We start from the raw sequence: 14867 nt of genomic DNA, 5'->3' as shown, positions 1-14867 counted from the left end.
ATAGTGGTTGGTAGGTCATGTTCCAGTTATAAAAGATGATGGTGAGGCCGCATTTAGAGTATCGTGTTCAATTCTGGGCACCATGTTATAGGAAAGATGTTCTCAAGCTGGAAAGGGTGCAGAGAAGATCTACAAGGATGTTGCCAGGATTCGAGGGTCTGAGCTATAGGGAGAGGTTGAGTAGGCTTCACCTTAAAATCATGAGAGGAATAGATCGGGTAGACGCACAGAGTCTTTTGCCCAGAGTGAGGGAATTGAGAACCAGAGGTTTAAGGTGAAGGAGGAAAGATTTTATAGGAATCTGAGGGGTAACTTTTTCACGCAAAGGGTAGTGGGTGTATGGAACGAGCTGCTGGAGGGGGGTTGAGGCTGGGATTATTGGAACATTTACATGGATAGATAGGACAGGTTAGAGGGATATGGGCATAATGCAGGCAAGTGGGACTAGTGTAGATGGGACATGCTGGTTTGCTGTGGGTAAGTTGGGCTGAAGGGCATGTTTCCACACTGTCTGACAATGACTCTAAAATAAATTATGACTTAAGCCTCATGTCAACTAAACTGATAGACCTTTGCCTGGATAAACGTTCAAATTATTATAAAGCACATGGTTTATTTATTCTAAGAAAAGAACTGCAGATGCTGGTACAAATCGAAGGTATTTATTCACAAAATACTAGAGTAACTCAGCAGGTCAGGCAGCATCTCAGGAGAGAAGGAATGGGTGATGTTTCGGGTAGAAACCAAACACAGGCTCGGTGATCGTTTCGCTGAACACCTTCGCTCAGTCCGCCTTAACCAACCTGATCTCCCGGTGGCTGAGCACTTCAACTCCCCCTCCCACTCCCAGTCTGACCTTTCTGTCATGGGCCTCCTCCAGTGCCATAGTGAGGCTCACCGGAAATTGGAGGAACAGCACCTCATATTTCGCCTGGGCAGCTTGCAGCCCAGCGGTATGAACATTGACATCTCCAACTTTAGATAGTTCCTCTGTCCCTCTCTTCCCCTCCCCTTCCCAGTTCTCCCTCTATCTTCCTGTCTCCACCTATATCCTTCCTTTGTCCCGCCCCCTGACATCAGTCTGAAGAAGGGTCTCGACCCGAAACGTCACCCATTCCTTCTCTCCTGAGATGCTGCCTGACCTGCTGTGGTTTATTTATTTGTTTGGGGGTGTGGACATTGCTGGCAAAGTCAGCATTTATTGGCCTTCCCCATTTGTCTTTGAAGTATGGAGGTAGTTAAATAGCAACCATGTTGGTTGTAGATGCTGGATTACACAAAAGGACAAAGAGTGCTGGAGAAACTCAATGGGTCAGGTAGCATCTCTGGAGAACACGGATAGGTGACATTTTGGGCGGAATGATTCCGTCTTAAGAAGGGTCCCAACCTTAATCCAATATTCAGTGTCTATGCTTATGGAAGGTGCTGCCAAAGGGGGTAATCGAGGCAGGTAATATAACAGCATTTCAAAGACATTTGGACAGGTACACGGATACGAAAGTTTGGAGGGATATGGGCCAAACGTGTGTAAATGGGACTAGATTAGATGGGGCATCTTGGTTGGCATGTTAGAAGGGTCTATTTCTGTACTGTAGGACTCTAGAGTGCATAGGCTTAGGCGAGAGGGGCAATATTTAAGAGGGACCTCAGGACACCTTTTTCCACTCGGTGGGCTGTCCTTTTCTGCAGAGCAGAAGAAGCTTCATGAAACCCCAGCCCACAAGGAATCAACAATTTCCTTTCAAACCTTCAGCGAAGGAGGAAAGAATGTAGTAAAGGATAGCAAACAAAAATACTCTGTCTCTTACCAAGCAAGTCATTTTGAGGTAGCCATTTGTACAGCTTTGTGTTTGATGCCAATGTTTTTGGCTTCTCACCAGCGTATCTCCAAAGAACCTAAGAAGGTAGCAATCGTGACAATGAATAGAAAAACTGAATATAATGTGTTACATAAGTCTTTGGGAATTGGGTCTGAAAATGTACTTATAATCCTGTAGACCTGTGCAGTACCTACGACAGAGGACCTTCACAGGGTGTCCCAACTCCCAAGGAATTAATGATCCAGGATCCTGTGGTGTTGTGGGGCTGGACGAGGGTCAGAATTGTAGGAGACACTGAGTGTAGGAAGGTGAGAAGAGATTCACAGATACAGAACATGAAATAACCAGGTCTCAAGGAGAAAAGCAACGGAGCAATGTGGAAAATACTGGAGATGATGGAGGCGCGAAACAAAAGACATCATATAAATCTCACAAACCGGGAAAGAGTTTTTGAAGAGATCGCCATGAGAATTAATGAAAGCAGGAGAGTGGACATTGTCTACATGGACGTCAACATTTACTACCTTTGTTAGTAAATTTACAGATCCAGGAATGAGTGGGTTAACATATGATGAGCCCAGTTTGACGGTACTGGGCCTGTACTCGCTGGAGTTTAGAAGGCTGAGGGGGAACCTCATTGAAACTTACCGAATAGTGAAAGGCTTGGATAGAGTGGATGTGGAAAGGATGTTTCCATTAGTGGGAGTGTCTAGGACCAGGGGTCACAGCCTAAGAATTAAAGGATGTTCCTTTAGGAAGGAGATGAGGAGGAATTTCTTTAGTCAGAGGGTGGTGAATCTGTGGAATCCTTTGCCACAGAAGGCTGTGGAGGTCAAGTCAGTGGATTTTTTTAAAGGCAGAGATAGATAGATTCTTGATTAGTATGGGTGTCAGAGGTTATGGGGAGAAGGCAGGAGAATGGAGTTAGGAGGGAGAGACAGATCAGCTACGATTGAATGGCAGAGTAGACTAGATTGGCCAAATGGCCTAATTCTGCCCCTATCACATGACCTTAAAAACACAAGCCAATTCTCAATTTCTGATGCGTTTAAGTTTGGTTAGAATGCAACACAATTCTGCTCCTATCACGTATGACCTTATGACACCAACATTGGTGGTCTAGCTAACAGTAAGGAAGGATATCTAGGTTTACAACAAGATCTAGATCAGTAGGCATTTGACAGGCTTGCCTTCATTGGGAAAGTTTAACAGCAATGGCTGATGCAACAATGTTAAATGTCATACTACATGGTACACTTCCATCTTAAAAGTATCAGAAGACCAACACTTCAAGATGGACGCTGTGGTTAAATTTAGTTGGTTGCATTGGGCAGGCCAGATCTTAGATTCTTTATGCTGGAGCATTGGAGGCTGAAGGGAGATCGGATACACGTTTATTAGATTATGAAAGGAATAAATAAGTCAGAATCCTTTTTCCCCAGATAAAAATGACAAGAACTAGAGGGAATAGCTTTAAGGTGAGAATGGCAAAGTTTAAAGGAGATGTGTGGGCCAATGTTTGTTTTACACAGTGACTGGGACGCACTGTCAGGGGTGGCATGAAGGCAGATACCGTAGTGGCAATTAAGAAGTTTTTAGTTAGGAAGATCAAAATGCAGAAAATTGAGCAATATGGATCGCGTGTGGGGAGAAGAAGAGTCTAACTTGGCATCATGTTTGGCACAGACATTGTGGGCTGGAGGGGCTTTTTTATGTTCTATGTTCAAAGCCTCCTGAAGGAATGCAAGATTTCCCCTGGTCTCAGGGAATCTCAGGCCCATGACCAAGTAAAGGAGCTCGCATGGTGTGACAGCCTCGAGCCCATGCAGGGAGGAGCACACAGAGGTCCAGTAATGGTTTGAAGACAGGATCTCAGGATCTATCCACCCACATGATTTATCAGGCACCTCCTGCCCTGTCTGTGAAAGGTTCTGTGGCCCCACTTTGACCTCAAGTCACTTCGGAACCCACAAAATTAGAGTGGAAGCAAGTCATCCTCAACAACAAGGAACCGCCAAGAAAAACAATGTTTTTGTCAGGCTGCACCTGTGGAGGGAAAGGGCAGGTGATGTGGCAGGTCAGAACCCTTCTTCAGGGTGGCACGGTGGCACTGCAGTAGAGTTGCTGCCTTACAGCAGCAGAGACCTGGGTTCGATCCTGACTATGGGTGCTCTCTGTACAGAGTTTGTACGTTCTCCCTGTGACCTGTGTGGGTCCCGGGTGCTCCAGTTTCTTCCCACACTCCAAAGGCGTACAGGTTTGTTGGTTAATTGATAATGATAAAAATTGTAAATTGTCCCTAGTGTGTGCGAGGATCATTGGTCAGCGTGGACTCGGAAAACCGAAGGGCCGGTTTCCCCGCTGATTCTCTAAGCTAAACTTGTATCCACAAGAAAGTACATGCAGCATTTTCAAACATGTTTTGGCTTTATGTCAGATTTCCAGCATCCATAATATTTTGCTTTTGTTTTTTTATTGATTGAGGAAATTGGGACAGTGCAATAAACATCTTCCCCTTCCTCGTGTAGTTTTAGGTTGGGGCTCCACCTAAAATGGAGAAATCCAGGTAGCAAACTTGGGTTATCTTCCCCAACGGAAAAAGGACTGTGGTTTTTGCCCTCCTTTTCTCAATCTTGGAAGATCCCAGGTCCGAAACCACAGACAGTCAGAACTTAGGGTAAAGAAACAAACCTTTTGCGGAATCTGCCCCAGTGCTTCAGCAACCAAATCGGCCTTCTCAGTGGTGAGGTTCTTTATCATTGAGCCCAGGGAGAACACCACAATGCCATGCTCTCCAGAGCTCTGAACAAATTCCTCCATCTCCTGCAAAGCAAACATGTATCCGGTCACACAGAGATGTCGCAGATTGAGAGCGATGTTTGCGAAGACCTTCGAATTAAGCGCAAGGCCGTTCCTTAAATAGGCTTGTGCTCCCTTACCCTTCAGAGAGGACAGCAGTTGCCAAGTCGGAAGGTCAAAGAGGGGAAAAACATTCTGCTGGTTCTCTGAGCTTTAGAGTATCCCATTACTGGCATTGGACTATCAATTAGAGTCATACAGCAGGTAAACTTTGGGCCAACTTTCGCATGCTGACCAAGATGTCCCATCTACACTAGTCCCAGAGACACAAAGTGCTGGTGTAACTCAGTGGATCTGGCAGCATCTCTGGAAAAAGAGGTCCTTTTCGTCCAAAGATGCTGCCTGATCCGCTGAGTTATACCAGCACTTTGTGTCTGTCTTGGGTATAAACCAGCATCTGTAATTCCTTTTTATTAGTATTCTCCAAACTGATCTTACTGTCCTTCACATTCTTCCCATTGATGAATACAGTTGTAAAGAACTTGTTTAGTTCTTGCCTAAGTGATTAGCCCATATCCCCATAAAGATTTAATAGGAACCTGAGGGACAACTTTTTCTACACAAAGAGTGGTAAGCATATGGAACAAGCTTCCAGAGGAGGTTGGTGTGGCAGGTAATATCACAACATTTAAAAAACATTTGGACAGGAACGTGGAAAGGACAGGTTTAGAAGGATACAGGCCAAACGAAGGCTGGTGGGACTTGTGTAGATGGGGCATGTTGGTCGGCATATGACTCTATAACCTGGCCTATCCATGTCAGTCCAAATTTCTTTCTGTTACTAAATCAATCCTTTCACTTTTTAGTAAACTTCAGCGTTTAAGGTTCTCCCGATATTCTTTCATGCTGCCGTTTTAATAGAATTGTATCAAAATGAGTTGAAACAAAGTGCGTTCAGTGAACTTTCCTTTGATCCTTGACTAAAACTTCAATGGTTAAATAATTAATATTGTGTTCTATGTACCTAGATACTGAGAAATGCTTTGTTCTGCATACAGTCTAGTGAAATCATGCTGCACACAATCAGAAGTGATAGAATGCAATGGTTATTGTGTTAAATAAATAATAAAACAGACGCAAAGTGTTCGAGTAACTCAGCATCTTTACGTCTTTTTTAGTTAAGCAGCATCTGCACTTCCTTGTGTCTCCATTACTCCCTGAAAACAAGAGCAGACTTCTTTTGAAGTAGAATACAAAGAACCGCCCGTATTTCCGGTATCATGTCACATCTGGTTGTCATATCAATAATATGCATTCAATAGCATATCCTCCATGTCATAGATTTTGAAACAAACAGTGAGACCATTGGATAAAGTGGATGTGGAGAGGATGTTTCCACTAGTGGGAGAGGCGAGGACCAGAGGTCATAGCCTCAGAATTAAAGGGCGTTCCTTTAGGAAGGAGATGATGAGGAATTTCTTTGGTCAGAGGGTGGTGAATCTGTGGAATTCTTTGCCACAAAAGGTTGTGGAGGCCAAGTCAATGGATATTTTTAAGGCAGAGATAGATAGATTATTGATTAGTACGGGTGTCAGGGGTAATGGGGAGAAGGCAGGAGAATGGGGTTAGGAGGAAGGGATTGATCAGCCATGATTGAATGGCAGAGTAGACAATGGGCCGAATGGCCTAATTCTGCTCCTATTACTTATGACCTTATGACAAATCAGGTCACCTGGGTCTGTCAGAAGAACAGCCCAATGTCTAGATGGTCTTAGCTGTCAAAAAAAACTGAACTAAAATCCAAATAAGTCTTGAAATGTGATAATTAGAGTGAAGATACAGTAGCCAGATAACATTATGGTAGTGTGGTGATGCAGTTACTAGTGGGCCAGAAACTTAGAAGACTCATGAATTTAAATTCAGTGAATAATCTGGAAATATAAATAAATAAGTTTTGTAATGATGACACTGAAACTAGCAGATATTTATAACTTTCAGGCTGACTCAATGGTGATGCCAGGACTGCAGCAATTAATCTGAATTTTAACTGACGAACAGTAGAAATGGCCTAACGAACCACATTGTTTCATTGCAGCTACGCTAAAACATAAAAAGTATGATGGTGCATGGAGTGACACAAAGTGCTGGAGTAACTCAGCGGGTCAGGCAGCATCTCTTTAGAACACGGATAGGTGATGTTTCGGGTTATCATATATCATATCATGTATATAGCTGGAAACAGGCCCTTTCGGCCCACCAAGTCCATGCCGCCCAGCGATCCCCGTACATTAACACTATCCTACACCCACTAGGGACAATTTTTACATTTACCCAGCCAATTAACCTACATACCTGTACGTCTTTGGAGTGTGGGAGGAAACCGAAGATCTCGGAGAAAACCCACGCAGGTCACGGGGAGAACGTACAAACTCCTTACAGTGTAGCACCCGTAGTCAGGATCGAACCTGAGTCTCCGGCGCTGCATTCGCTGTAAAGCAGCAACTCTACCACTGCGCTACCGTGCCGCCGAATTGACTGAATAGGACTGAAGGAGTGTCTCGACCCGAAATGTCACTTATCCATGTTCTCCAGAGATGTTGCCTGACCCACTGCACTGGGTTTCTGCAGCACATTGTGTCCTTTTGTGTAATCACTCTGCAGTGCTGCAGTAACTCGTCTACAGCTCCTTGCTTCCACCAGGGCACCTGTCACTGGAGTCATGAATAGAGGAGATATGATGGGTAAGTTTGCAGTTGACACAGAGAAATCAGTGGGTTTGCCATTGGTGAGAGGGGGGGGGGGGGCAGGCATGGGCTACAGGATGAGGTTGAGCAGTCAGTAAGATACGATACAATAGAACTATATTTATTCCAGGAAGGAAAGGGGGAGGGAGCGGGGAGTTGTACAGTTTGATAGCCACAGGGGGAAAAGGATCTGCTGTGGCGTTCTGTGCTGCATCTTGGTGGAACTGGTCTGTTGCTGAAGGTGCTCCTCAGGTTGACCAGTGTGTCATGGAGGGGGTGAGCTGTATTGTCCAGGATGCTCCGCAGTTTGGGGAGCATCCTCCCCTCCAAGACCGCCTCCCATGAATCCATCTCCGCCCGCAGGACAGAGCCAGCCTTCCCGATGGGCAGAGCAGTGATGGATGAATATAATCCTAGTAAGTGCAGGTGCATCTGGGATGTGCTCGGGGAGGACGAGTGAGAAGGACACACACAAAGAGATGAGAATACAAAGATATACAACCTGAGCAGGTTCTTTGACATACTGTATGAAGAAAGGACACATCCACGGCCGTACTGAGAAACATACGGACCGCAGTGTAAGATCGCAAGGCCCACTGAAAGTGGAAGCAGAGATAGATTAAATGGCAAAGGGTAGTGTAAGAAAATAACTGCAGATGCTGGTACAAATCGAAGGTATTTATTTCACAAAATGCTGGAGTAACTCAATAGGTCAGGCAGCATCTCAGGAGAGAAGGAATGGGTGACGTTTCGGGTCTCGCCCGAAACGTCACCCATTCCTTCTCTCCTGAGATGCTGCCTGACCTGCTGAGTTACTCCAACATTTTGTGAAATAAAAGTGGCAAAGGGGGCACTTTTTTCTTCATTAACTTCGGCCTGGAATAAAAGAAGAAGCAGATTATGGTACAACCTTATAAAGCATTGGCTAGGCATCCCTCTCCCCATCAGAACTGCCCCCTCCATCGACTCCTTTAAGTCCAGGCTCAAAACCTATTTCTACTCCCTAGCGTTTGAGGCTCATTGAGGAGGCGCTGTGAACTGTTTGCGTGCTACTGTATGTTTCTTTTTTTTTTTCCCATTGGAACCTAATCAGATGTACAGCACTTTGGTCAACGTGGGTTGTTTTTAAATGTGCTATACAAATAAAATTGACTTGACTTGACTTGACATCCGGGATACAGTGCCCAGTTCTAGTCAGCACGTTCTTGGATGCAATTGCATTGGAGAGGGTGCAGAGGAAATGGACCGGGATTTTACCTGGGATGGATCGTTTCAGTTGTGTGGATAGGCTAGGTTTGCTTTCCATAGAACGGGGGAGGGTGAGGGGTGATCTTATAGAGGTGTATAAAATCATGAGAGGAATAGATCGGGTGGATGCACAGTCTCTTGCCCAGAGTAGGTGAATCGAGGACCAGAGGACATAGATTTAAGATGAAGGGGAGAAGATTTAATTGCAATCAGAGAGGTAACTTTTTCACACAAAGGGTGGTGGGTGTATGGAACAAGCTGCCAGAGGAGGTAGTTGAGCCTGGGACTACCCCAACATTTAAGAATCAGTTAGCAAATCAAAGGTATTTATTTCACAAAATGCTGGAGTAACTCAGCAGGTCAGGCAGCATCTCAGGAGAGAAGGAATGGGTGATGCTTCAGGTCGAGACCCTTCTTCAGACTGAAGGGCACATCGATAGGACAGGTTTGGAGGGAAATGGACCAAACGCAGGCAGTGTAGCTGGGACACAGTGGCCAGTGTGGGCAAGTTGAGCCGAAGGGCCTGTTTCCACACTATATCACTCTATGACTCTAAACTACAATTGTACCAAATGGGTAGACTTGGAGCAGACCTGGCATCTTATAACTGGGCATCCATGAGGTGTCATGGACCATCAATAGCAGTGGAAACGTAACCACCATCTGTGACTTATTGCTCACACGTTCCTCAGTCTGTCATGATCATCAAACAAAGGAACCATTCCTAGTTCAATAAGCAAGTATTGGTGGCACAGTGGTGCAACTGGTAGTGGTGCTGCCTCATAACGCCAGAGACCCTGGTTCAATCCTGACCTCGGGTACTGTCAGTGTGGACTTTGCACATTCTCCCCGTGACCGCGTGGATCTCCTCCGGGTGCTCCGGTCTCCTTCCACATCCCAAAGACATGCAGGCTGTTGGGTTAATTGGCCTCTAGTTTGCCCCTGGTGTGCAGGGAGTGGATGAGAAAGTGGGATACCATGGAACTACTGTAAACGGGTGATTGATGGTCGGAATGGACTCGGTGGGCCAAAGGGGCCTGTTTCCATGCTGTATCTCTAAATTAAACTAAAATGTAGAAGGACACTTTGGGAGAGGAATCACACGTACCTAGAAATGAAGGGTTATGAACTCACCGCACAAAAACTCTGCATTAATCTTGTGTTATAGAAAACATAGAAACATAGAAGAATACGTCACAGGAATGGACCTTTCAGCCCACAATGTTTGTGCTGAACATGATGCTGTTAAACTGATCTCATCTGCCTGTACATGATCCATATCCCTCTATTCCCTGCCCATTCATGTGGCCATCCAAAAGCATCTTAAAGGCCACTGTTGTGTCTGAGCAGTGTGTTCCACCCTGAGCAGTGTGTTCCACCCTGAGCAGTGTGTTCCAGGCCTCTGCTCCCCGCACATCTCCATTAAACTTACCGCCTCTCACCTTATAGCTATGCTCTTTAGCGTTGGACTTTTCCACCCTGGAAAAAAGATTGTGACTGTCTGACTATTACGGCTCGGTTTATTTACATGGTGAAGATGTTACTTTTTCTCTTGCTCACCTGAGGCAGGGGGTTTGCTGGTTGACAGTGTAGTCCTCCTACAAATACGAAATTGGGCAGAAATGGGCGAGGAAATTCAAAGTCCCAATATGTTCGAATCAGCCAAATGTCTGCCTTGCCCATTGTCTCACAGAGTGTTGTTGGTTCACCTAATGTAAATGGTAATAGAACAAGCAGGATTAATTTTAACAAATTATTATGTGTATTCTAGATTACTTCTAAGATTCCAAATATGAGTAGTATTGCCTGCAGAAAGATTTAATAATTTTTACTATTTTCTCCACAGCTCAGGGACTAAGTGTTCCCGTTGAATACCTTACTACGAAGACTCGATCAACACATTGGCTCAGTGCCTGCCCCAAAGACGAATCCTGCCAACTTGTTGCCTCCTGCTGTGTGTCATATCTCCATTTCCAACTTTCCTTTTAAATGTTACTATCACATCTGTCACGATCAGTCTTTTGCAACGCATCAAGTTTATCAATCCTCCCAAGTTATTCTTAAAGTGATTATTTTATATTGATGATTCCCAAAGCTTCCCTTTTCCACAATCATAGTCATAGAGTTCCCAACATTTAAGAAACAGTTAGACAGGTACATGGATAGGACAGGTTTGGAGGGATTATGGGCCAAATGCGGGCAGGTGGGACTAGTGTAGCTGGGACATGTTGGCTGGTGTGGGCAAGTTGGGCGGAAGGGTGGAAACAGGCCCTTCCGTCCAACTTGCCCACACCAGCCAACATGTCCCAGCTACACTAGTCCCACCTGCCCGCATTTGGCCCATAATCCCTCTAAACCTGTCCTATCCATGTACCTGCCTAACTGGTTCTTAAATGTTGGGATAGTCCCTGCTTCAACTACCTCCTCTGGCAGCTTGTTCCAAGCACCCACCACCCTTTGGATGAAAAAGTTACCCCTCAGATTGTGATTAATTCTTTTCCCCTTCACCTATGATTTAAATCTTTACCAAAAACACTATTTCATTTGACAAACCCACTGTAATTTTCCTGCTTGTCTATTTGCCTCAGTTTCCCGAAATCCTTCCCCTTTAACATATTGTCTAGTCCCTGGCAAACTCTCAATGAAATTGTTCTCTATGTTCTATGTACAATGACACTCCAAAACATGCTACTTGGTCCTACCTATGCACTAACCAGTGCTGTGTATACATTTATCATTATTTTTCCATCTTACGGTGGCGCAGCGGTAGAGTTGCTGCCTTACAGCGCTTGCAGTGCCGAAGACCCGGTTTCGATCCTGACTACGGGCGCCGTCTGTATGGAGTTTGTACGTTCTCCCCATGACCGCGTGGGTTTTCTCCAAGATCTTTGGTTTCTTCCCACACTCCAAAGACGTACAAGTTTGTAGGTTAATTGGCTTGGTGTATGTGTAAATTGTCCCTCGTGTGTGTAGGATGGTGTTAGTGTGCGGGGATCGCTGGTCGGCGCGGACCCGGTGGGCCGAAGGGCCTGTTTCCGCGCTGTATCTCTAAACTAAACTAAACTTTCTGCTCTTTGATGAAACAATTCTATTGAGTCTCTTTTGACTTTATCAACGTTCTTGCAATTCGTAGAACTATAAATTTAAATACTAGAGTTCTCCTTTATCACTATTTTTCAGTGCATTTCCATTATCCACATACTCCCATCTTTTGTTTTATTCTTGTGTATGTTCTATTTTACAGAACATGATTCCAAGACAAATTAACCTCTAAGATAGTTGTTTTTAACCCTTTGCAAGTCACCTTTTTCGTGATCCATGCACTAGATGATATAGGAAAGAACTGCAAATGTTGGTTTAAATCAAAGATAGACACAAAATGCTGGAGTAACTCAGAGGACAGGCAGCATTTTTAGAGAGAAGGAACGGGTGATGTTTCAGGTCGAGACCCTTCTTCAGACTGAGGGTCTTGAGCCAAAACGTCACCCATTCCTTCTCTCCAGAGATGCTGCCTGTCCCGCTGAGTTACTCCAGCATTTTGTGTCTCTCTTCCATGAGAATCATTAACAATTAATATTTTGTGATTTTTCTGGAACTCATTGAGGGAACTTGGTATGAAAGCACGACAGTGTACAATTCACCTAAAGCTTTGCTGAAGTACAAGTCCCAGTCACGCCAGAACTGTTTACACATCCAACTGCCCGGGAAGGTGTAAAGAACGTTTTGAATTCTCTCAGTGAAAGACATCTTATCAGAAAACTCAGACAATGTGGTGGGGACATAGGAAGGAGGGGCTGGGATCTGTCTGCAGAGTCTATCCACTGCAAATCCCGGGGAGAATTGCAGAGAGAAGACAAAGGCAATTCCCAGCTCCAGAGCCAGGAGATCCCCACAGTGATGCATGGGGTCAGAGAGCAGGACTTTGAACTCCGACTCCCACAACTTCTGCACCAGTTTGTCGTTCTTTACGACCCCATCACAGATCCCTCGGGTCAATATAGTCCCATTTGTCACGATCGCTGAGAACCTTTTGTAAGCATCCCAGTAAGACAGGTGAGGCTTCTCATACGTCCAGAAATCCACGTGCCCTCTTGACCTCACTGTATTCCACGCTGGCAAAAGGCGCCTGAAACACTTGGAAGTTTACTGGTGAGGGCTCAGTATGGTTGATGTCAAGTGCAACTGAATGAACCGCACCAGTAATACTGGGAAGAAGGAATGGGTGACCCTTCTTCAGACTGGGGAAAGCTTCAAGAAGACGCAGTCTGAAGAAGGGTCTCGACCCGAGACGTCACCCATTCCTTCTCTCCAGAGATGCTGCCTGTCCCGCTGAGTTACTCCAGCATTTTGTGTCTATCTTCAGTTTAAACCAGCATCTGCAGTTCCTTCCTACACACAACAGTAACACTGTGGCCATGATGGGTTTCAAGTTAATCCAGTGGCTGCCGTTCGCTGGACAGATCAGCACGTTGTCCCCAGTGATTTATTTCCACGCTGAGATACACAATCGGCAGCAGAGGTCTAAGATGCATCTTGCTCACCAGCAACGACCTGGGATAGATCACAATCTCCTCCGAATCACATTTAACAGCCACCCACCCAAATGGCTGTATTCAGGCACAACTGAAACAATTCATTCCAATCAGTGGGACAGCGGTAGAGTTGCTGCCTTACAGTGACAGAGACCCGGGTTCTATCCGGACCACGGGTGTTGTCTGTACAGAGGTGGTACGTTCTCCCTGTGACCGCGTGGGTATTTCCGGGTGCTCCGGTTTCCTCCCACACTCCCAACACGTACAGGTTTGTAGGTTAATTGGCCTCTGTGCAGGATACTGTCCTGTACTGTGCTAGTGCACAGGGTGATGGACTCAGTGGGACAAAGGGCGGTGCCTCTATAAAGTCTGAAGCTCACAAACTTCAGTGGTCTGCATAAAAAAGTGAAAGCAAATTGAAAATCCTGGACTGGATTGAGGAATATAAGGACTGGGAGGGGGTGGGAGTGGGGGATGAAAACACGGGAGTGGAAAAGCACGGGAATAGGACAGGTTTAGGTCCAGGTTTATTGTTGTCACGTGTGCTGAGCAGTGGGCACAATACTGCACAATACACCGGGTGCAAGCTGAGCAATGTTTTGATCAACTGCAACGTGACAACGCTCTCTTATATTCAATATCTCAGCCGACAAAGGCAGTATGCGAATGCCTTCTTCACTCTGCCCAATCCGCCTGTGCTTTTCAAGGAGCTATGAACTTGAACCTCGGGGTCCCTCTCTGGGTGGCGCAGTGGTAGCGCCTTGCAGCGCCAAAGACCAAGTTCGATCCTGGCCTCGGGTGCTGTCTGCACGGAGTTTGTACGTTTTCCCCGTGATTTGTGTAGGAAGGAACTGCAGATGCTAGTTTACATCGTAGACACAAAATGCTGGAGTAACTCAGCGGGACGGGCAACATCTCTGGTGGGAAGGAATGGGTGACGTTTCAGGTCGAGACCCTTCTTCAGTCTGTGAAGGGTCTCGACCCGGAACGCCACCCATTCCTTCCCTCCAGAGATGCTGCCTGTCCCGCTGAGTTACTCCAGCTTTTTGTGTCTATCTCCCTGTGACCTGCGTGGGCTTTCTCCAAGTGCTCCGGTTTCCTCCCACATTCCAAAGACGTGCAGGTTTATCATATCATATCATATATATACAGCCGGAAACAGGCCTTTTTGGCCCACCAAGTCCGTGCCGCCCAGCGATCCCCGTACATTAACACTATCCTGCACCCACTAGGGACAATTTTTACATTTACCCAGCCAATTAACCTACATACCTGTACGTCTTTGGAGTGTGGGAGGAAACCGAAGACCTCGGAGAAAACCCACGCAGGTCACGGGGAGAACGTACAAACTCCTTACAGTGCAGCACCCGTAGTCAGGATCGAACCTGAGTCTCCGGCGCTGCATTCGCTGTAAAGCAGCAACTCTACCGCTGCGCTACCGTGTCGGTTGTAGAACTACAGATGCTGGTTTATACGCAAAAGGACACAAAGTGCAGGACAATAGACAACAGGTGCAGGAGTAGGCCATTCAGCCCTTCGAGCCAGCATCGCCATTCAATGTGATCATGGCTGATCATTCACAATCAGTACCCCGTAACGCTGGAGTAACACAGCAGGTCAGACAGCATCTCTGGAAGACATGGACAGGTGACACTTCGGGTCGAGATTCTTCTTCAGACCTCTCCATGTTCTCCTGAGATGCCGCCTGCCCTGCTGAGTTTCTC

At 45.9% G+C, this 14867-nt stretch overlaps 1 protein-coding gene across 5 annotated transcripts in view; it reads right to left on the bottom strand.

Annotated features, from left to right (window-relative positions):
• The window catches only part of LOC144612104 (UDP-glucuronosyltransferase 2A1-like), an 88500-nt gene that overhangs the window by 5625 nt on the left and 68008 nt on the right, over positions 1-14867 (bottom strand). For all 5 annotated transcript variants that reach the window (XM_078431679.1, XM_078431685.1, XM_078431672.1 and 2 more), the window contains 3 exons: positions 10172-10320; positions 4512-4643; positions 1809-1896 (listed from right to left, as the gene is read on the bottom strand). In XM_078431679.1, the coding sequence (XP_078287805.1) occupies positions 1809-1896; positions 4512-4643; positions 10172-10320 (369 nt within the window). The remainder of the gene's footprint in view (positions 1-1808; positions 1897-4511; positions 4644-10171; positions 10321-14867) is intronic.

This window comes from Rhinoraja longicauda, chromosome 3, assembly GCF_053455715.1.
Source record: "Rhinoraja longicauda isolate Sanriku21f chromosome 3, sRhiLon1.1, whole genome shotgun sequence".
Taxonomy (NCBI): domain Eukaryota; kingdom Metazoa; phylum Chordata; class Chondrichthyes; order Rajiformes; family Arhynchobatidae; genus Rhinoraja; species Rhinoraja longicauda.
The sequence above is the reverse complement of the archived record's forward strand: the minus strand, read 5'-3'. Positions and strand labels throughout refer to the sequence as shown.